At 47.7% G+C, this 21,337-nt stretch overlaps 1 protein-coding gene across 1 annotated transcript in view; it reads left to right on the top strand.

Annotated features, from left to right (window-relative positions):
* The window catches only part of SLIT1 (slit guidance ligand 1), a 170,467-nt gene that overhangs the window by 23,412 nt on the left and 125,718 nt on the right, over window positions 1–21,337 (top strand). Inside the window, exons 3-4 of the mRNA XM_053909786.1 lie at window positions 683–754; window positions 4,119–4,190. Coding sequence (XP_053765761.1) covers window positions 683–754; window positions 4,119–4,190 — 144 coding nt within the window. The remainder of the gene's footprint in view (window positions 1–682; window positions 755–4,118; window positions 4,191–21,337) is intronic.

The following is a 21,337-nucleotide window of genomic DNA, read 5'->3' as shown; positions in this document are numbered from 1 at the left end:
AGAGTGGACAGGAGAAAACCACAGGGAGAAAAATCTACTTGATGGTCTCCAAAATTCCCACGCAACAAGCAAACTGCCTGCCAGCCGGATGTTCTGGGCTGTAGGGCGCGTTGGTGGTGAGGAGGTGCAGTCTCGTGGAGCCAGGTGGTCGAGTGGGCAGCAGATGGGGCCAGGCAGTGTAGGAGTGCGGGCAGAGGGGTGCTGGCTGCCAACTGCAGCGTGTTTGCTGCACGTGTGGGCTTTGCCCAGTTGGCACAGGCTCCCCGCCCCCTGCTACCGGCCCATCCCCCTGCTCTGCCGCTTGGACGTGTGCCCTCTGGGCTGAAGGAGGGCACGTGCGCCAGCAGCCTGGCATTGACCCCTGCTGCCTGGGTCCCAGCTTCCCAAGACGAGGCTGTCTTTGGAGCTGTAGCCCGGTGCTCTGGGATCCTGTGACCACGGTGGCCGCTTCAGAGGGATTGGCATGGGCTCGGGGGCTGGAAGTGCATCTTGCTGTCGGGGCTGAGCATGCCACCAGCCCTGTCGGGAATTTGCAAGCTTGTGAGGCAGTTTTGTCCGCTCGGGCCGGGACGCGGGTCTGCGTGTATCTCCAGCCCTGCTCCTGTTTCACTCCCTTGTGCCATCTGCTGCTGAGAGTTCCTGTCCAACACCCTGCAGCTGTCCTGTCTCTTTGCCTCCCCAGGCAGCTGATGGAGAACCAGATTGGAGTGGTGGAGCGGGGGGCTTTCGACGACATGAAGGAGCTGGAGCGGCTGTAAGTATCCGCGGGCACAGGCTTGGGGCGGTGGGGTGGCGCCGGGGGCACATGATGGCTGAGTCTGGCAGCGAGGGCCATGTGCGGGGAGAGGACTGCACGCCCCGCCCGCCTCCCACCTGCTGATGGGAGCCAGGGGGAGCCGCAGCCGTGGAAGCCGTCACGGCATTGTTGTCGTGAGATGACAGCAAGGACAAAGCTGGAGGGTGTCCGCACCCCGTGCTCTAAAAGCAACTGTCTTTGTCGGTTTTCCCTGAAAATGCATTATGGCAAAAAATCCATGCAGTACTGAGGAAGTGAGATGGCTTCATATCATCTCACACCCACTGATTCGTGTAGCCATAAGGAAGAAATGGTGTGCCAAGGGGACCGTCAGGGAAGGTACAGTGGCCGGCCACCTGAGGATTTGCGTCTTGGGTGTTCAGGGCCACAGCACAGAAACCGGAAGGTGGAAATGTTTCTGATTTACATGGTTTGCTCCATACAGGGCTTTTGCATTTGAAAATGGGTCTTGATCAATTTTTGCATTTCAGGTTGGCAGTAATGAAAAGAAAAGGGAATGTGGTACGAGTGAGGTGGGGGATGGACACTCAAGTTCACGGTGGTCACTGGTCTCATTTTTTTGCTTTGGTTTGGCTCTCAAGAGGTGCGCAGAGTCCTGAAGTTCATGCCCTTCGAGCCAGAAAGTCCCATTTCATTTTAAGGAAATAATCAGAGATGTGGCTAAAAATTTGTTTATCGGGGGATATTCATGGCACATCATTTAAATACAACAAATACAACAAAAAAATGGAAAACCGTTCTGGTGGAGACATAAGATATCAGATCACATTTGTCAAGAACAGTTGAGACCATTGGAATGTGCTCACAATGTAATATTAAATGAAAAAGGCAGGAAGTGACATTTATGTAAATTAAATCAGCTTGTATGTACATAGAATACAGGAGGAGGAAAATCATTGGGAATATTAACTCTCATTACACTGAGTGGTGGGATAATTTTATTCTTTGTGCTCATCTTTTTGATGAATTTTCTTACAATGAGTTTATAATTATAATTATAGCTACTGTTGATTGCCTTACTCTGTGCCAGGCGCCAAGCTGAGCTCTTTGCCCTACTGTATCTCATTTAATCCTTAAAACAACACAGTGGTCAGTGGCGTTTTACGGATGAGAAACAGAGGTGCAGTGCAGTTAAGGCACTTGTGTTATTAAGTGATTATTAAGAGATTAAGGGCAGAAGAAGGGATTAGAACCCGGATCATTTTCCCTCCAAAGCCTGAGATCTTAATGACTATGACCTCATACCTCACTCTTCTCTTTTACTTCAAAGAAAGGGAGGTATTAAATAAAGGGAGAAGAATATGGCTGTCTTCTTGCCTTCCTGCTGCCTGGAAGACATTCAAGGCGATCTTTCTTTTGTGTTCTTCATCCAGGCCTAAACCTGAGCAATAAGGAGGCTGCAGCTAGGACAGATGATTAGTCCTGTGTTTGTTTTCTTGAAAAGGCTCAGAACAAAATATGTCCTCGTGACTTGGCTGGGAGGGCCTGGTTGGGACCTAACCCACTGCGGCTCTGGCTGGGGGCTGCCCTGCCCTGCAGGAGGAGAAAAGGTGGGCGGGGGTCTACCCACGTTGGGGGTGGCCCAGGTCATGCCTGCTGCTGCCACCAGGATGGGGCAGGGACCTGCAGGTTCCTCGCCGTGCTGGGTCCCTCCTTTGGCGTCCTTTGATTTTCTACTTTAAACTGGCTATTGAATTTTTTTTCTCTCTTAAATGTTTTCAGAAATTGAAGCCAGAAAGATGAGAAAGTCCTGGGGGAAAACAAAACAAAACAAAAACAATGATTACCAGACAGTGTAAACACAGGATTAATTTACTGGACAAGGTGAAGGAACTTGAGGTGATCTGATGTCTACTCCTGTTGCTTTAAGGATTATATTGGTGGTCCCCCCCACCCCTTTTTTTTCCAAGGCAGTGATGTGTTTCCCTAGGAGCCCTCCCTTTTGAGTAAACCTCTTCCAGCTGGTCTAATTGTCTGCACCGTGCTAGAAAATGATGCCTTTCTCACATATCAGACAAAGAGCGACCTCTGAGGAGGTTACCACAGACCAGTTACTATTGGCCACAGAGAACTACATTTCTTCCTCCCTCCCACTGAAAGAAAGCTCTTGCCGAGTTGGTTTCTCATCGTCCAGCACTGTTGAAGGGGATGGTCGTGTGAGGCCCAAACTGTGCTGTAGTGTGGAGGGCGGGGGCTGCCTCGTACACTTGTGCTTCTCCAACCTTGACATGCACGCAGATCACTGGGGGATCTTGTTAACATGCAGACTCTGACTCAACAGGTCTGGGGTACGCAGTGCTTACCAACTCCCAGGTGAAGCCCCTGCGGATGGTCTGTGTGAGCACCAAGGTTCTACATTTATAGGTGCCACAGCCCCAGTGGACTGGCCTCTGGTGCTCTGGTATAGAGAACTAGGTGCTGAAGGTGGCAAGAAGCTTCTGGTTAGGCATCGCTGCCTTCCTGGGACGAGTCCGGGTCCTTTCTGTATTGGGTCTTCTCCGCCAGGCCACCTTCCAGGACCAGCCTTCCCACTCCTGCCTGTGTTTACAAAACGGGGAGTCGTCTGTCCACCCGTGGAGCAATTAGAAATGATGGGCATACTAGTCAGTCATTAAAAATAAAGGGGTCGTTCTCTATCGTTTGGCATGAAAAGACATCCACAAATTGTTGAGTGAGGAAAATGCAGGTGGCTGAATACTTTTTCTTCTATTGCTTGAAGTTTTTAAAGAATTAAGCATGCGATTTCATACATAATTTAGAAAATCGAGAAAGCTGTTTTGATTTTGAAAAAAGACCTAAAGCAAACACTAAAAAAAAAGTTAAGTTGCCACGGAGTCAAATGTGGATGAAACAACAAAAAATCAGGACCTTGTGGCTAGTCCTACCCCATAAGGGTATATCTCACATTTCAAGTGTAGTCAGGTATTCAGCTCGAAAACCAAGATGATATTTGAATCAGTGCCTTCTAAATTACAAAGGGTCATGCAAATGTAACGATGATGATGATGAGCAAGGGAGGAAGTCATGGAAGGTGTCGACGCCCACTGTACTTCGGGTCCTTGGTGGGGAGCTTTCACAGGCGCTCTGTGCTTCTCCTCCCCAAGTGTTGGATGGTGAATTCCCACTTTATAGATGAAGAAACTGAGGCCCGGAGGAGGTAATTTCCCTGGGGTTACACAGTGACTTTGTTAAAATTTGAACCCTGTGCCCTCTCACTCTGAATCCAGTGCTGTCTGAAAAGTCTTTGGATTTCCTGGAACACTTAGGCAACTTCCGAGTCTTCCTTTCTTCTCTTTTTCAGACGACTGAACCGGAACCAGCTGCACAGTTTGCCAGAACTGCTGTTCCAGAATAACCAGGCTCTGTCGAGGCTGTGAGTGACACTGTGGCCAAAACTCTGTGGTCTAGTCCCTCACCCTGTGGGAGGGGCAGTGTCTGGTCAGGGGGACCCAGAATTTCCCATGACGGTGACCTCCTGCTCCTTACCTGTCAGGAGTTGCACGGGGCATCAAAAGCCAGGCCCTTTCTGTAGGAAGGTGCTGCGTGGGGGCATTTCTGTCTGGTGAGCACTTGCAGAATCCACGACTCATTCAGTTCTATGTGCTGCCTCTGACAGTGTGGATGTGAGAATGTTCTGGGAGTGGACATTCTCGTCAGCCGTGATGCCAGGCTTTATAGGGAGCACTGTCTTTGTGCATCTGTCTCAGCCTTTGGTAACCTGCCTTGGGTCGAATATTTATTCATTCAACTAAGCCCTTCTTGGACCTATTTATATTTTCAGATCTGGGTAATGAGGTCTGGAAACTTAGTAACCATGGCATAAAGTCGGACTTTTATCTGCTGTAAATGTATTTCTTCCAAGTTTAAAGGGTAGTGGCTAATTCTGCTACTCTGTGATGTGCTAAATGTGTCTGTACTTATTCTAGCATTTGCTTCTTTTTTGGGATCCTGGGTTGGAGAGGACCTTAGAGATCATCTAAGGAATCTCTTCTGCAGCTCCTTAGCCTGTGGTCCTTCAGTCTTTGCTTGGCTACCTCTAATGATGGAGAGTTCACCACCTCCACAGTCAGTTGCATTATTGCACAGATCTGCATATTAGAAACATTTTGTTAACTTTGAGCCCCAAATCTGTGTTCCAACAATTTATGTTTTCCTTCACTTTGCTTTCCGTAAGTATCTACAACAACTGTGTCCTCTTGTTAGATTTTTAAAAATGTTTACTTATTAATTTTTTGAGGGAGAGAGAGCGAGAGAGAGAGAGCGTGTATGAACAAGGGAGAGGCAGAGAGAGAGAATCCCAAGCAGGCTCCGCGCTGTCAGCATAGAGCCCGACTGGGGACTTGAACTCATGAACCAGCGGGATCGTTACTTGAGCTGAAACCAAGAGCCGAACATTCAACCGGCTGAGCCACCCAGGTGCCCCTCTTGTTAGATTTTGGAAGGGCTATAGGGATTTTGAATTTTAGGTTGGGAGGTTTTTGAGTTCTTTCAGTTGTCATTAACAACCTGGTTGGGACCTGCATGGCCAGCAGAGCACCGTGTGAGGAAGCGAGGCTGCTGGTCTCCCCCGAAGAAGTTTATAGGCAGCACCGAGGTGGAGGAAGAGGCAGCAAGTGACTTAGACAAGACTGAGGGGCAGGGGCTGGGTGGGAGACGGCACCCTAGGGCTGCCTGAGTGCTGATGGGTGTGACTGGGCTTCTGGAGTTTGGATTAAGCACAGCCGGTTCTTTCCACGTCTGTCACAATTTCCAGAGCTCTTGATTAGCCTGTGTCATTGAACCTGCCTTCAAGTTTTTGTCTTTAAGCTGTCCAAATGGTCTCTATGGTCATTTCCCGTTTCTTCCTCCTTCTGGCCTGGAGGGTCTCCGTAGTGACCCTCAGTGATGACCCCTTCTGCTGGTCTTCACCACCCCTGGGCTTGAGCCGGGCCTTCTTCAGTCCCCCGTCACTTGGTGGGTTGGTGCTTTCATTCCAGGCTGGGCATACACGGTGGGCACTTTACTTAGCTGCTGAAGGTGCATGGTCCTTCCCAGCAGATGCCTCCGCCCTAACATCTCCCTAACCTGTGCTTTAACCTGAGTTCTGTGCTGTTACTGGTCACGGGCAGGTGCTGGCCTTGCCCTGCCCTGGCTCCAGCAGCTCCTGTTTTCTCTGTGCTGTCCTTTCTAGAAGCTGGCTCTCGCAGGTCTTATCACAGCTCCGCCTCTGCAAAAATTCATCCCGAACATCTTTTCCCTTGGTGTCCTCCTGTACTTTTCTTTTTGCTTTCCCCAAGCCCTCTTCACCTTGCAAAAGTCTGCCCTCATGCTCCCAGCATTATCTGTCTGCTCGGCTTCCCTTCCCCTCGGCCATCCTGACCCACTGTCTTCCACTGACCAGCGTTCAGAGTATGTGTGTAGTGCGTGCTTGCCGTTGAGCTCTGGGCACCTGCTTTGACCCTCTCTCACTTATGTTATGAAACATTTTATTTATTTATTTAGAGAGCAAGGCGGGGAGGGGCAGAGAGAGAGAGAGAGAAGGAGAGAGAGAGAGAATCCCAAGCAGGCTCCTCACTGCCAGTGCAGAGCCTGACATGGGGCTTGAACCCACGAACCGTGAGATCATGAACTGAGCTGAAATCAAGAGTTGGACGCTTAACCCACTGAGCCACCCAGTCACCCCAGACCTTTATTCATCTTATAGCTGAAAGTTTGTGTCCTGTGATCTACCTCTTCCTATTTTCCCCCACCCCAGAAACCACTTTGCCATTTGCCATTTTCTGTTTCTATGAATTTGACTTTTTTTTTTTTTTTTTTTTTTTTTTAGATTCAACATATGAGTGGTACCATGGAATACTTATCTTTCTCTCTCTGGTTTATCTCACTTAGCAAAATCCCTCAAGGTCCATCCATATTGTTACAAATGGCAGGATTTTATTCTTTTTCATGGTTGAATAGTATTCCATTATATATATATCACATCTTTATCCATTCATCTGTTGATGGACACTTAGGTTGTTTCCATCTCTCATTTATTTTAAAATACCCAAGATCTCCTCATATGAATCTAAATTCACAAACTTCCCGCCTTTTGCTTGAGATTACTTCTAACCCTATTCATATTTTGACATCTTTGGCCATAGCCTTCCACCAGCTCTTGGGGCTGAAGGGGATAGGATGGCTCCACAGGGGTCTTTCTCCAACTCTTGGGTCTACCTTTTACCAGGTGCCCTGGTGCCTTTTATTTGTGTCCTGCCGTCCGTGGGCTCCCCTCCTGACAGTGGTGACACAGTGTGGTCCATGTGGCTGCCTTCTTGGCCTGTGTCTAGAGAGCTTGGATTCCTGGTGGAATGGGAAGGTAGCCTGGAGGAGAAAATCAAGGGTCAGGTGGTCCTGGATTTTTCAAGGTATAACGCCAGATGGTCTAACTTCCTGGGGCCTGCTTTTCTTACCGGTATGCTGTTGGGCTATCAGGAGGCTGAGCTGAGATCGTGCACGTAAAGCATCCAGGCCTGCAGCCGATGTCCATTGTGCTCTGGGCAATGTTGGTGAGTGAATGGCCCTGCAGTGAAGCTGACGCTCCCGTGTCTCGTCTGAGACCTGTGACCCTGCGAGGTGAACAGAGTGTCATGGTTTTATTGCTGTTGAAAGTCAGGAAAAAGTCAAAGTTGGAGGGGTAAAGCGACCTCCTCAGGATCAGTACTGAAGCCCCTTTGGACTCCCCACCCAGTGCTCTTCATGTTTTACTGGAGAAAAGCACTTCTATGCCTTAACAAATATTAAATAGCTGAGTTTTATATCCAAAGGCTGGCACAAGGAGCTCCATTCAAGGAGTGGAAAAGCCATTGAAGGGAACAGGAGTCTGCCTCACTTATGCTCTTGGCACCCTATAGGGCTGGGAGCTGGAGGCAGTGGCCTCCAGAAACATTGGATGTTCTTACCCCAGTGGCTTGGGGCTGGCTGCCTTGGGGAGGGGCCAGTCAGCAGTGAACAGAAGGACTTCCAGGAGATGGGCCCTCCTGATCGAAGGCTTGGTGGCTCTTTGGGGAATATTTCCAGGCTCTAGAGCCAGAACCTTTCCCAGTGCCTGCTGCTTTTTCTTTTTAGGCAATGGGTTCCTAACTCTTGGCAGGAGATGTTTCTTATCCAGGAGCATAGCCAGACCCGGGTGGAGGGGGACTGCTTTCTCTAGCTCTCCTCTAGAATATTTCTTAAGCTCATCTGTAAGCACAGGTGTGCCAGTCATCAGGACTTTGAGGAGAGCTCCTGTGCATTTTCCCCCTCAGGTCAGCCCAGGACTTGAGTTCATGACTGGGCCCAACTTGGTTTAGTGCAGCATGGTGCCCCTCCAATTCAGGCCATCTCAAAAGTACACATTCTGAGGGAAATGGTTAAACAAACCCTTTGGTTGATCTGGTTGTTTGTGGCATGTGGCCTCACTGAGCTTTTTACCTTTGTTGCTGTTCTAGGGAACAGTGAGGAGCAAGTGCTTAGAGATTTATTTGCTAACATTCTTTGTCCCACCTCCACCCTGTCTATTGACTTGAACATCTGGCATTGCAAAACACCTCTGTTAACTCTCCCAGTCCACTTGGTCTGTCCAAGCAGCACTTGGGCACTCTCGGCTCCAGAAACAGAAACTCCTGCACGCTGGTGATGGTAAGGGTGTGGTGGGTACTGTAAGGGGACAACCAGCAGACTTAGTTTCCCCAGGACAGGAAGTGAAGTAGAGCTGGGACCAGGACTGAGATGTGAAGGGTGTTTCTAGTTCTTTCTGAATATCTACTTATTATGGGCTTATGGACAACATCTCAGTTCCACCATGACTTTGGTTAGCCACAGTGCCGACTCCCCTCCTGCTTCTTCTGACTTTGGAGTTAATGCCCAGGTCTCAGGTCCTAAGTCCAGATTTCTGGGGAAAGAATCTGATTGGCTCACCTCATGACCTCATGATTGGTCTAGAGAGCTCAATCATGACCTCATGATTGGTCATGAGATCATCCCCAGGCCAAGGAGCTGTGTTGGGGATCACCGGTGTAGTCTTACCATGGAGCCCGCTCCTCCTCCAGGACCTGGAGGGGGACCACATTCCCTTAAGAGCCAGGGAGAGAGGGGAGGCAGGGCCTGGTGTTTCTGGTCTCTCACCTGTTGACCTCCCCTCTGCTTTAAGGGATCCATTGCTAATCCTTTTCACCGGGAGCAAATCATGGACTTTCAGCAGAGGCCATTATGCTAACTAGGCATGAAAACAGGTTTGAGAGAGACCAAATACGTAGGGTAAGGTGTGGTCACAAAGTGACTGGCACACTTTGATGCTGCAGCCCACATTATGTTGATGTTGTTGACGTGGCTGCAGGGTTCCTCTTCCTGGCTATTCTTCAGTAATATCTCCCCCTGAGTTGGGTTGGTCTGTCCATCTCGTTCCTTACCACGGGACCTGAGGCCCAGGCGGTGACTTGGCTTGGACCACAGGGCAGTGAGGTGATTGGGTTGGAATTAGACACCGGGCCTTTGAAGGTCCTGAAGCTCACATTTGGGGATCGAGCCCAAGGAAGTAATAATACGTGGGTGCAAACATGTTCACTGCAGCGTTAATTAGAATTTGAAATACAGAATATTCCTCTATTGAAATATAGAATATTGAATATAGAAATAACCAAAGTGTCCAGTGTTGAGGGAGCAGTTAAACAAATTCTGGTGTATCTATTTGATGAGATATTTATATCACCAAAAGTGGTCTTTATGTAAAGCAATGCAGATACATGTTTGTGTTATCAAAAGTCAGGATGCAAAATTGTACTGACAATGTAACCACTAAAGAAATCACTCTAAAGAAAGCACAGAAACGGTCTGCAAACTGCCAACAGGGGTGGTCTCTGGGCGACTTTTTTCCTTTTCTCTATTTATTTCCCAGATATTCTGAAAAGAAGCATGTGTAATTTCTATGGTAGGAGACCTCCCAGCTTGTATAAACGATGGCAAGCTTCTGTGGTCTGAGTTACAGTGAGTGCTAGGTATGTGATGTTGGAGGACTTCCTGTAACCCCATCGAGCACCGTTTTGCTCTTTTATCAGATAAAGATAATACCGTCTACCTCACAGGCTGTTGTGGGGATTGGAGAAAGGTGTAACCCACTCTCGTGTCAGCTGTAAACTTTGTGGCCTGTAATAGATGCTCAGGAAATGCTAGGCGATTCTACGTAGGGATTGCTTTGGAGGTGGCACTACAGCCTCTAAGTTGACCCTACACTTGAGCCTTTGTCCTCTGCTGGTGATTTATCCTCATCTGTCTTAACGCAGAGCCATCCTCTTGCTTTGCAGGGACCTCCCCCAACAGGTTTAACATTTTTTTTTTTTTTTCACGAGAGGCTGTTTTTCACGAGGTGCACCTATGGAGGCACCCCTAGGGGCCACGGAGGGAGCCACGGAGGTGTGCTCGCCAGCAGAAGGGCTCTCCAGGCAGAGGCTGGGGTGTCTCAACAGGAGGTCTCAGGGACCGCAGTTGTTACAGCAATGGTTAGAACAAATGGAAGGCTATTCTGGGCCAGGATCAGGGGGGCAACCCACAAACATTATCTGATTTCATCATCACAACATCTCTGATGTCGGCATTTCCCCCATTTTACAGATGAAGGAATGCAAGCTCAGAGGGTTTGTGACCTGCCCAAGGGGCTGAGCCAAATTTGAACCCTGGTCTCTCTGATGCTACAGCTCATCCTTGCATATCATCCTTCCACCTCCCCTTACCCATCCACCTCCTACTTACCACCCATTCACCTCCTGCACCTATCTACCTACCCATCTTCCCACCACCTACCTATCCCCTCAGCCCCATCAACCTGTCATATACCTGCCCCCTATCCACCTCTGACTTGATGCACTCCAGCTTACCTATCTACCGACTCACCAGTCAACTTACCCATCTGCCCATCTGTCTCTGTACCCTGTACCATAGCTCCCATCCTCCCATCTCCACCCACCGAACACACTTCCACCCACCTAATCCATCTGCCTGCCCATCCGCTCTTCCATTCATTTACCCATCAATCCTCCCCATCCAGCCCCCCACTCATTCTGCTTCTACTTCCCTGTCTACCAATCCACCCATAAACCTACCCATCCACCCGCCCACCCATTCATCCAACAGTTACCCAGGGCCTCCTGTAGGCCAAGAGCTGTCCTCAGCTCCGAGGACACTTGCAGTGGGCTGTGTAGACAGACGGGTAGGCACTGTCTCTCCAGGAGGGGAGGGTCTGTCATCACTGCTTTTTGAGAGCAATCTGCCAGCCTCTGACCAACAGCAGGACGGAGTGGGTAGAGGCAGATGCTTCACTAGCTGGAGCCCTGTCTCTTGCCAAGGTGGTTATACCCTGGTAGCAGGTTACCTGGATTTGAGGTTAGCTTCCTCACCTGACAGTCAATCACTAGAGAATGTGGAGATGTTTCATGGATGCACACAGGGGTCAGACCTGTTTGAACCAGACGGCTCCTCTTACATCAGCAAAACTCACTCTCCATTCGTGTTTGGGTGTGGAGCACAGTGGGTGTCAGTCTCTGTGCCTCTGTCCTTCCAGATTCAGGGAGGGGTCTGCTGTGCTGCCTTACAACACCCCCTCTCGCTGCTTGCTTTTCTTGTTCACCCAGAAGCCACTTCTGGAAACCCAGTTACTCTGGGCTTCTTTTTAGCCTTGCAACTAATATGTCTCCGGACAAGATCAACCTTTTGTGTCTCTGCTGGACCTGGAAGGGGTGGGGATGGGTGATTAAGGGCAGCCCAGGGCATTTATTTCCCCTTATTTATATCCCTGCTGTAAGGACCAGGATAGCTCATTAACAGAGCCCTGGTGGCTGGAGAGGCGTGGATGTGATATTCTGCAGGAGCCCTGTTGAAGAATGCCTGACCCTGCCGACCCCGTCTGGAGCTGGGTTTAATTAAACTGTCAGCACTGGTCAGAAGAACAAAGCCTCCCTTCCAGTCCTGGTCCCCAGCCCCCATCAGAGGCAGGAGGGCATTCTCTGCTGAAATGAAGAGCTGTTAAAAATGGATCTGTCTTGCCTCCAAGGGAAATTACCCGAAACAGGAAGGTGACCTCGCCGTTGTGACACGTCCACTCTGGGCAGCAGATCTGCGGGACTGAACCAGCCTTGCCGCCAAGGACCCTGGTGCATGAGGGATGGGGCTGCTGTGGCTGCCCCACACTGGCTAGGGCCTCCTTCTTGCCAGAACCGCTGCCTTAAGATTCTATTCCTTTACTCCCTAGACTTCACTTTTCCCAGGAAGGACCTTCATGAGCTTTGTCTCATGAGATATTAAGTCTGTGAGATGTTTCTGGCAGTAATGATGGAAAGAAACTTCCTTGGTTAGACAGTTTGGGAAGTACTGGGTCAGCCCCTTTAATCTGCTTATGTGCATTATAAAGCCCCTGGGGGACGTGTGGGGTGTTGCATTGGCCAAACTGATTTGACCTTGAAACTCTTAAAAAAAATTGTTTTTTTTTCTTTTTCTTTTCCGGAATACCTAGATCTTGTGGGTCTAGTGTCAGGTCACTTGCTGAGCTCTGGCAATAGGGATCATAGCTGACTCAAATCCAGGTCCTTCTGACCCAAACCATTAGTACTCTACCTCTAAACCATTAGTACTCTAATTAGTGTGAATGAGAGTTGTCTAGGGGAGTTTATTAAAATGCAGATTATCATCAGAGCATTATCATCAGAGATCCCGAGTCTGTAGATGTGAGAGGGCCCAAGAATCTGAATTATTATCAAGCCCCTCCTTATCTGGTTCACACTTTGAGAAGCCTTCCTCTCAGCACACTTTGATGAGTCTTAGATAGGTACCCCTCTACGATCAGAACCCCCCTTTGCCTCCGCCCAGCCTGGTTCTGGTGTGGGAGCCACGCTAACAAAGACCCTCCCAAGGGCAGACGCTTTACCTCCTGCGGCCACACAGAGAACAATTTGGGGATTATGAGTTAGCAATTACAGAGCACTCTGAATTCTCAAAGTGCTTTCCAATCATTACATCTGTGCCTGCTGTCAAGGCTCAAGTGAAAAAGGCAAGCGTCCCACTGGGCTGGCCGGGAGCCTCTGCAGCAGAGGGCAGCCAGCCCGAGATTGACATCCTGAGTGCCAGAGAGGGCTGATGCGCCCAGCATGGTTGAATGTCCTAAACACAGCACTGGCCCCTGGCTCTGACCCTGCTGCCTCAGAACCACATGGGCCTTCACAAATGCAGCTGGCCAGCGCCTGGGGGAGGGCTGGAGGGAAGAGCAGTGGACAGGTCGCCCCCCAGGAGAAAGCCCAGCAAAGGCAGAGCGCTCTGCTGGGGACGTTTTGTGGCTCAAAGGAATGAAAAGTCCTCTCCTACAGCATTACAAAAATCAGTATGGGACAAACTGAATTCATAAGCATCAAGAAGATTCTGAACAGAGAGGAGTACACATAGGAGGGGAGCAATTATGAATAACTTTTAGGGGAGGGAGGATTTTTTTTAAAGCCATTTCAGAAATTATATAAATAATTTTGTGCTGCCATTAAAGAAACGTAAGAGATAGGGATTTTTTTTTAAATTAAGACATTTAAAAATGCTTGAGCTATCAAATATTTTCAAAAAATGCAGTTTAATACCAAAGCTATATATAATTGTTAGAATAATTGTAATTACCATTTGTTAAGCACCTATGCACCAAACACTTTATGTGGATTTTCTCATTTTAATTGTTAACAGTCCTATGCACTTATTATCCTGTTTTACAGTGGGGAGAATTGAGGCATGGAGGGGTGAAGTCATTGGTCACACGGGTATTTGTTGGCAAATCCAGGCTTTGAATTCAGGTCAGGCTCTAACCCTCTCTGCTATACTGCCTTTCATGATAAAAAATAGAGAAACAGGAAGAGGAAAGAGATTGCTCAGGAGTCTTCTGGGAAGGTGAGAAGTTTCGAGTCAGGTGTTGAAGGATGTGGGAGACACGGGTGGATGGAGAGGGTGCAGTTGTCCTATGAGCAGGGGCCCCACAATTCTAGAGTGTTGTGTGGATCTCGGCCCAGAAGGTATAGACGGTCTCTGTTTCCTAGAACGAGGAGTCTGGAATGGATGATGGGCAGAGGGGGCCACAGAGGGTACTTACGAGCAGAGTGACTGAGCAGAGAGTAAAAGTCATCTTTCCTGAATACACCACTCCCTCAACCAGAGCCCCCTCCCCTCTTGTGGGTCTCCATCCCATGACATGAGGACGGATGAGTGTATGTCTATCCTTGGCTGGCCTGAAATGTGTGTGTGTGTGTGTGTGTGTGTGTATTAAAATAAACATAGTTATCACTGTAACCACTTGTAAGTGTGCAGTTCAGTGGCATTAACTGCACACACATGTCAGGCAGCCATCACTATTGTCAGTGCCCCAAACTTCGTCATCGTGCCCAGCAGAAGCTCGGCACCCATTAAACAATAACTCCCCATTCCTGCCTCTCTCCCAGCTCTGGTGGCCTCCCTTTTACTTTCCATCCCTAGGAATTCACCGATCCTTAGTGTGTCATACATGTGGAGTCATACAATATTTGGCTTCTGGGACTGTCTTACTTCACTTAGCGTGGTGTTTTTAAGGTCCATCCAAGTCTTGTTCTTTCTTACGACTGAGTCGTATCCCCATGTGTGGCTAGACCACATTTTGTTTCCATCAGGTACAGTTGCTTGTATCTCTGTCCGAGCCCCCGACGTTCTTCATGACTCCTTTTCCTGCTTCTCCTACCAGATGAGGCAGTGATCAGGCTACCCATCCTCATTTCCCCAGCATGAGTGGGCTTAGCAGGGCCGGTAAGCCGTGTCTTTCAGGTGGTGGGCATTGTCCCGAAGCCTGTGGGAGGAGAGTGAACAGCTTCTGCTCTTCGTGAGGAGCCCAGGACTTCCTCCCTCCCTTCTGTAATTTCTGGGCTTGGGGCTTTGAGCTTGTGTGTCAGGCCCCAGCTTCATGGATTTGATGGACTCAGCACTTGCCCACTGACCCCTGTTCTACTTGACCTGTGGTTGACTTTGACCTGTGGCTCAGAAATATGAAGCTAGTTGTTCAAGGACTGATGGCTTGTAGAAGTAAAATCTATTGAGGGTGGGCTAAATGGAGTCTCTGTAGAAGCAGGCAGGCATACCCCTCTGCTTGAAATGGGGTGTGGAAGGTAGTTCTAGGGAGCCCCTGCTGCCTCTCATGCCTGGGAGGCCATGAAAACTTGAGACAGGAGGTAATCAAGATCAAGAAGGAAACATGGACCTTTTAGCTGGTGGAGACAGACATGAATCGGAAAGAGGCTGAACCCAGGGGATGCATGGCAGGGTTTGACTGACTCCATTTTTTATTAGGATGGGCCAGGACCCTGCATCTCCTGATGAGACCCTCCCCATACTTAATTCTGTGGCTTAAGTGGTTCTGTTTCTTACTTGGGATTCCGGCCAGGTGTCCACAGGTCTTGAGAAGCTCAAAGAAGAAACCAGGGGTTCCTTTAAGCTCTTTGCAGTGTGGGCAGCATTTGGTGTAGCACTGGCCATCTTCTGCTAAAGAGAAGCCCTGACTGGCAGTTGATTAATTGGCTCTTGATTAATAATAAAAATTTGGAAAGATAGGTGCTCCTGGGTGGCTCATTCGGTTGAGTGTCCGACTCTTGATTTCAGCTCAGGTCATGATCTTGGGGTCATGGGATTGAGCCCTGGGTCTGGCTCACGTTGAGCGTGGAGCCCGTTTGGGATTCTCCTTTCTCTTTCCCTCTGTCTGTCTCCCTCACTTGTGTTCTCTCTCTCTCAAATAAAATTTTAAAAAAATATGGGAAGATATATTATTAATAGAGATATTTTAATGGCCCATACTTTTCAAATGTTTGGGGAGTGTGATCAAAGGGCACTCTTTTGGTGAAGTGGCTGGGAACCATTGCCTTACACATTTGGACCCGTTCCTGCACCCGACCTCCCATCCCCATGCTGTAGGGCAAGGAACGCCTGGCTGGTTTGGCCCCAGTGTTAATATGGATGGAGCTTCTTGGCAGAAACTCAGTCTTTGTTGCAGGACAGCTCTGGTCTCCTGCTCTTGTCGGGAGCCTTGGAGTGGGGTGGGTAAAGAAGAGGTAGGGAGCTGATAAACCCATCCCAAGTCTCTCCCAAATCTGGCTCTTTTCCCTCATAATTCTGTGGGCTCCAGACCTTTGCTAAAGAGATGCAAGTCTCTACCTGACAAGTGACCTGGCATGAGCCAACCCTCATGTGGACTCTGGGTAAGAGACTGGACTCTGCCTAGGGAGGGAGGGGTTGGATTTCTCAGAGCAGAACTGTTCCTGACCAGCCCTTGTAAAAAGATGGGCACTAACCTGAAAGGAAATGCTTGTCTTTTATGAAAAATAGGCACCATAAAATTAACACCGTATATTCTTAGACCACTTAACACTTTGCAAAAAACTTCTTAGAAAAACTCTTGGAGTTGGTATATGGTATATTTTTTCACATCTTAAAGAGGCAACTTGAGATTGGCTAAAGTTTGCTGACTCCCCTGAGCTGGTAAAGAGCATGTACTCCATTTCCCCATACTGCTTGGTCAGTTTTTTTAAGTCTTTTTAAAAATTGTTTGTTTATTTTGAGAGAGACAGACAGAGAGAGAGAGAGCAAGTGAGAGAAGGGGCAGAGAGAGAGGGAGACAGAGCATCCCAAGCAGGCTCTGCACTGTCAGCCCTGAGCCTGACGTGGGGCTCGATCCCACAAACCATGAAATCATGACCAGAGCCAAAATCAAGAACCAGATGCTTAACTGACTGAGCCACCCGTGCACCCTGCCTGTCAGTTTAATGGACCTGGAACCATTTTTGCCTTTAAGGACACTGACTGGCTGGATTTTCCTCACCTGGCTGGGACTCCGTGTGGGGATGTGGGCGCAGCTGCTGGCAGCTGTAGCCTTACGGTCTGTATTTGTTTCCTCCTGCTGCTGGGACAAATGATCACAAACTCAGTGGCTTAAAACAACACAGATGTGTTATCCTACAGCTCTGGAGGTCAGAAGTCTGAAATGGGTCTCATGAGGCTAAAATCCAGGTGTCGGCAGACTTGTGTTTCTTCTGGAGGCTCAGGGGAGAATCTTACTTTTCTTTTCCAGCTTTTAGAGGTCAATCACATTTCTTGGCCTGTGGCTATATCATTCTCTCCAACTTCTTCTTTTTTTAAAGTTTATTTATTTATTTTGAGAGAGAGAGTGTACAAGCAGGGGAAGGGCAAAGAGAGAGAGAGTCCCAAGCAGGCTCTACGCTGTCAGTGTGGAGCCCAATAGGGGCTCAGACTCATGAATCATGAGGTCATGACTCTGAATCAAGAATCAGATGCCTAACCGACTGAGCCATCCACCTGCCCCTCTCCGACTTCTGTGTCAGCTGTCACATCTCCTGTCTCTCCTGCCTCCTCCTTTCCCTCATAAGGTCCCTTGTGATTGTACTGGTTCCACCTGGATAATCCAGGATAGCATCCCCGTGTCAAGATTTGTAACATAACCACGTCTGTCAAACCCCTTTTTCCACGTAAGGTAACATTCACAGGTCCCAGGGGATTAGGACAAGGGCATCTCTGGGGGGCATTATTCTGTATACTGCATCTTGTCTTCCCTTTAGAGGACAGTAAACCTTAGTGACCAGAAGCATGGCCTAGGTCCTCCCTGCTCGGGGTTTTGGAGTTACGGGCACACGCCATCGGAGCTCCAGAAGCCCTCCAAAGAAGTGCACCTCTGGGAAGCATGACCAGCTCTTCCAGGTTATAGTTAGCCTCGTGGGCATTGAGTCCTCGCTTTTCCTCCCATGATCATTGGTAGTGATTAGCTGTCGGACTCTGGGCCAGTTACTTAAACTCTCTGAGTCTATCTCATCATCTGTAAAATGTGGTGGGGGATGTTGTGAGAGTCAGGGGTGATTTCTACAGACCACCCAGTTCAACTGCTGTGAATACCATCGTCACCCAAACCATCATCCTGAAAGCAGTGGAGAGGGTGGGCAGGCATGCTCCGTCCAGCCGTATTACTTGGACGTAGAGGACAAGCTGCCATTCTAGAAGTCTTTGTGGGTTGCCCCAGGCTTGTGGGCTTCTCTGGCTCCCCTTTCCTCATGGCCCCGGTGGGAGGTTGCAGGCGAGGCCTGGTGGGAGGGTCCGGATTGCCTTTTTGCCTGTCTCCTTGGCTCAGTGTGGGGCCTGCTCGAAGAGACGCTGTCTTCTTTGTGTGGCCAGAGTTACTTACCTCCTGCCGCCTCTTGCCGCAGCTCACTCTGCATTTGGCAGGCAGCTTGTCACCTGAGAGTTTTACCCATGCAGCCTCTCTTCTTGGTTTTATAGACTGGAAATGAGATAGTGACTTCATACAAACGGAAGAAGGATTTCTGCAGCCGCTTTCTCTGAATGCATTCCCCGGGAGTTGACTATAATGTAGAGCTCTTTAGTAGATTAACTTGGTGTGACTATTAACATGAATTATAACTTATATTTGAATTTGTGATCTATAATAGTGCAGGATTTAAGGAAATAAACAGCTGGACTCTGCGTTACCTTTGTCGTTAATTCTTGACCGGTATCGATCTCTGCTTAATCTGATCTTAACTTTAATAATGTTGAGCCTCTTAGCATCAGAAGGTTTCCTAGAACACACGCATGGTTTTATTACTTTGGGACTTGAGGTCAACTTGGTATCAGAAGTCCACAGGGGAGGTAGAGGTTGTCACATGTGAGTAGAGGATTGGTATCAGTATTCCAAAAGACTCCTCAGCTTTCACTGATGTATCTGTAGCTCGGTTCTGCTTCATCGAAATCCAGGCTCCATTGGCCCTTCCCAGTTCCACACTGTCCTGCCTCTTGTCAGACACAGCTTTTAAAAAAAGACTGTGACTGAAAACACATAACATAAAGGTTACCATCTTTTTCACGTGTACCTTTCAACAGTGTTAAGTATGTTTATGTTGTTATGAAACAGAGCTCCAGAACTTTTTCATCTTTCAAATCTGAAACTCTATACCCGTTAAACAACTCCTCATCGCTCCTAGGGTTATTTCACTTGGCATTATGTCCACATTGCAGCATGTGACAGGATTTCCTAACTTGTTAAGGCTGAATAATATTCCATCTCATGTATATATCACATCTTGTTTATCTACTCGTGTGCTGATGGACACTTGGATTGCTCCCACCCTCGGCTGTTGTTAATGGTGCAGCTATGAACGTGGGTGCACAAATACCTCTTTGAGACCCTGCTTTCAATTCTTTTGAGTATATCCCAGAAATGGGATTGTTGGATTTCAGGGTAGTTCTATTTTCACTTAAAAAATTTATTTTATTTTATTTTTTTAAATTTACATCCAAATTAGCATATAGTGCAACGATGATTTCAGGAGTAGATTCCTTAGTGCCCCTTACCCATTTAGCCCATCCCCCCCCCACAACCCCTCCAGTAACCCTCTGTTTGTTCTCCATATTTAAGAGTCTCTTCTGTTTTGTCCCCCTCCCTGTTTTTATATGATTTTTGTTTCCCTTCCCTTATGTCCATCTGTTTTGTCTCTTGAAGTCCTCCTATGAGTGAAGTCATATGCTTTTTGTCTTTTTCTAACTTCACTTAGCATAATACCCTCCAGTTGCATCCATGTAGTTGCAAATGGCAAGATTGCATTCTTTTTGATTGCCGAGTAATACTCCATTGCATATATATACCACATTTTCTTTATCCATTCATCCATCGATGGACATTTGGGCTCTTTCCATACTTTGGCTATTGTTGATAGCGCTGCTATAAACATGGGGGTTCATGTGTCCCTTTGAAACAGCACACTTGTATCCCTTAGGTAAATGCCTAGTAGTGCAATTTCTGGCCCATAGGGTAGTTCTATTTTTAGTTGTTTGAGGAACCTCCATACTGTTTTCTATAGTGGCTGCACCAGTTTGCCAACACTTGTTATTTTCTGGGCTTTTTGTTTTTGTTTTTGTTTTTGAATAGTTGCCATTCTAATGGGTGTGAGAAGATATATCATTGTGGGTTTGATTTTCATTTTGCTGATGACTAATGATGTTGATTATCTTTCCATATGCTTGCTGGCCATTTGTATGTCATTGCTGGAGAAGCATCTTTCTGTAATCTGGGTATTCAACCCTTTATCAGATATATGATTTACAAATATTTTCTCCCATTCCATGTGTCTTTTCTCACAACTGATTGTGTCCTTATGTACACAGAAGTTTTTAAGTTTGATGTAGTCCTGTTTGTCTATTTTTGCCTTTGTTGCCTGTGCTTTTGGTGTCAAATTGAAGAAATCCTTTTCATGTCTAATCTCAGGAAACTTTTTACCTGTTTCCCCCTACCCCCACCCCCAGGACTTTTATAGTTTTAGGTCTTACATTTAAGTCTTTGATCCATTTTGAGTTAATTTTTATATGTAGGAAAAGCTAAGTGTCTGACTTCACTCTTTTGTATGTGGCTGTCCAGTTTTCTAAATACCATTCGATGAAGGGACTGTCCTTTCCCCATTGAATGGTCTTGGCCCCCTTGTTGAAGATCATTTGACCGTACAGCTGAGGGTTTATTTCTGGACTCTCCATCCTATTCCTTTGGTCTGTGTACCTGTCTTAATGCTAATATCACACTGCTTTGATTACTGTGGCTTTGTGATATGTTTTGAAATCAAGAAGTATGAGTTCTTCAACTTTGTTCTTTTTTTTTTTCTTTTTTTTTTTTTAACGTTTTATTTATTTTTGAGACAGGGAGAGACAGAGCATGAATGGGGGAGGGTCAGAGAGAGGGAGACACAGAATCTGAAACAGGCTCCAGGCTCCGAGCTGTCAGCACAGAGCCTGACGCGGGGCTCAAACTCACAGACCGCGAGATCATGACCTGAGCCGAAGTCGGACGCTTAACCGACTGAGCCACCCAGGCGCCCCGAACTTTGTTCTTTTTCAAAATTATTTTGCTATTTGGAGTCCGGTGATGGCTTTTTACTTTGTAGCACAAGGGATCTGTCACAGCAGGAAACAGGCTACAGAAACTTGGATCTTTGGATTCAAATAGGACAAAAGTAATTTGCTCCAGCCTCTGCTTAAACACTTTGGTGATGGGGAGTTCACAGGACAACTGGTCTTGTGGTGAGATCTGATCATTAGGAATTCTCATACTAAACTTGACCTGTTTTCCTGGCATATTCACCCAGCGATCTTGGTGTTACTCTCTAGAATTATACTCAGAGAAAGGATGTATGTTTAGGTCAATCCTTTAACTCGTCATTATCTTCAAGGGACCATGCAAGACTGGTCTATAAGAGGCTATGGGGCTGAAGCTATCTTTAAGTGTCCATTGTATAGATTCTTTCTAAAGTTCAGGGTTATCCTCAGAATCTTTGTAGGCTTCCTCGTTCTAACCCATTTATCTCAGGCAGCTTTGATCCCAGGAACTCCTTATCTTCCCAGTCCCGTTTCTACTGCTCTGTTGGGTGGGTTTCTTAGAGGCCCCCTTGAAGCATAGAGCTGTAGCTTCAGGAAACATATAATTTAACAAATAAGGATCCTTTA

Source organism: Panthera pardus, unplaced genomic scaffold (assembly GCF_024362965.1).
Source record: "Panthera pardus isolate Hobbes unplaced genomic scaffold, ASM2436296v1 HiC_scaffold_22, whole genome shotgun sequence".
Taxonomy (NCBI): Eukaryota; Metazoa; Chordata; class Mammalia; order Carnivora; family Felidae; genus Panthera; species Panthera pardus.
This window is presented reverse-complemented; position numbering and strand designations above follow the sequence as displayed.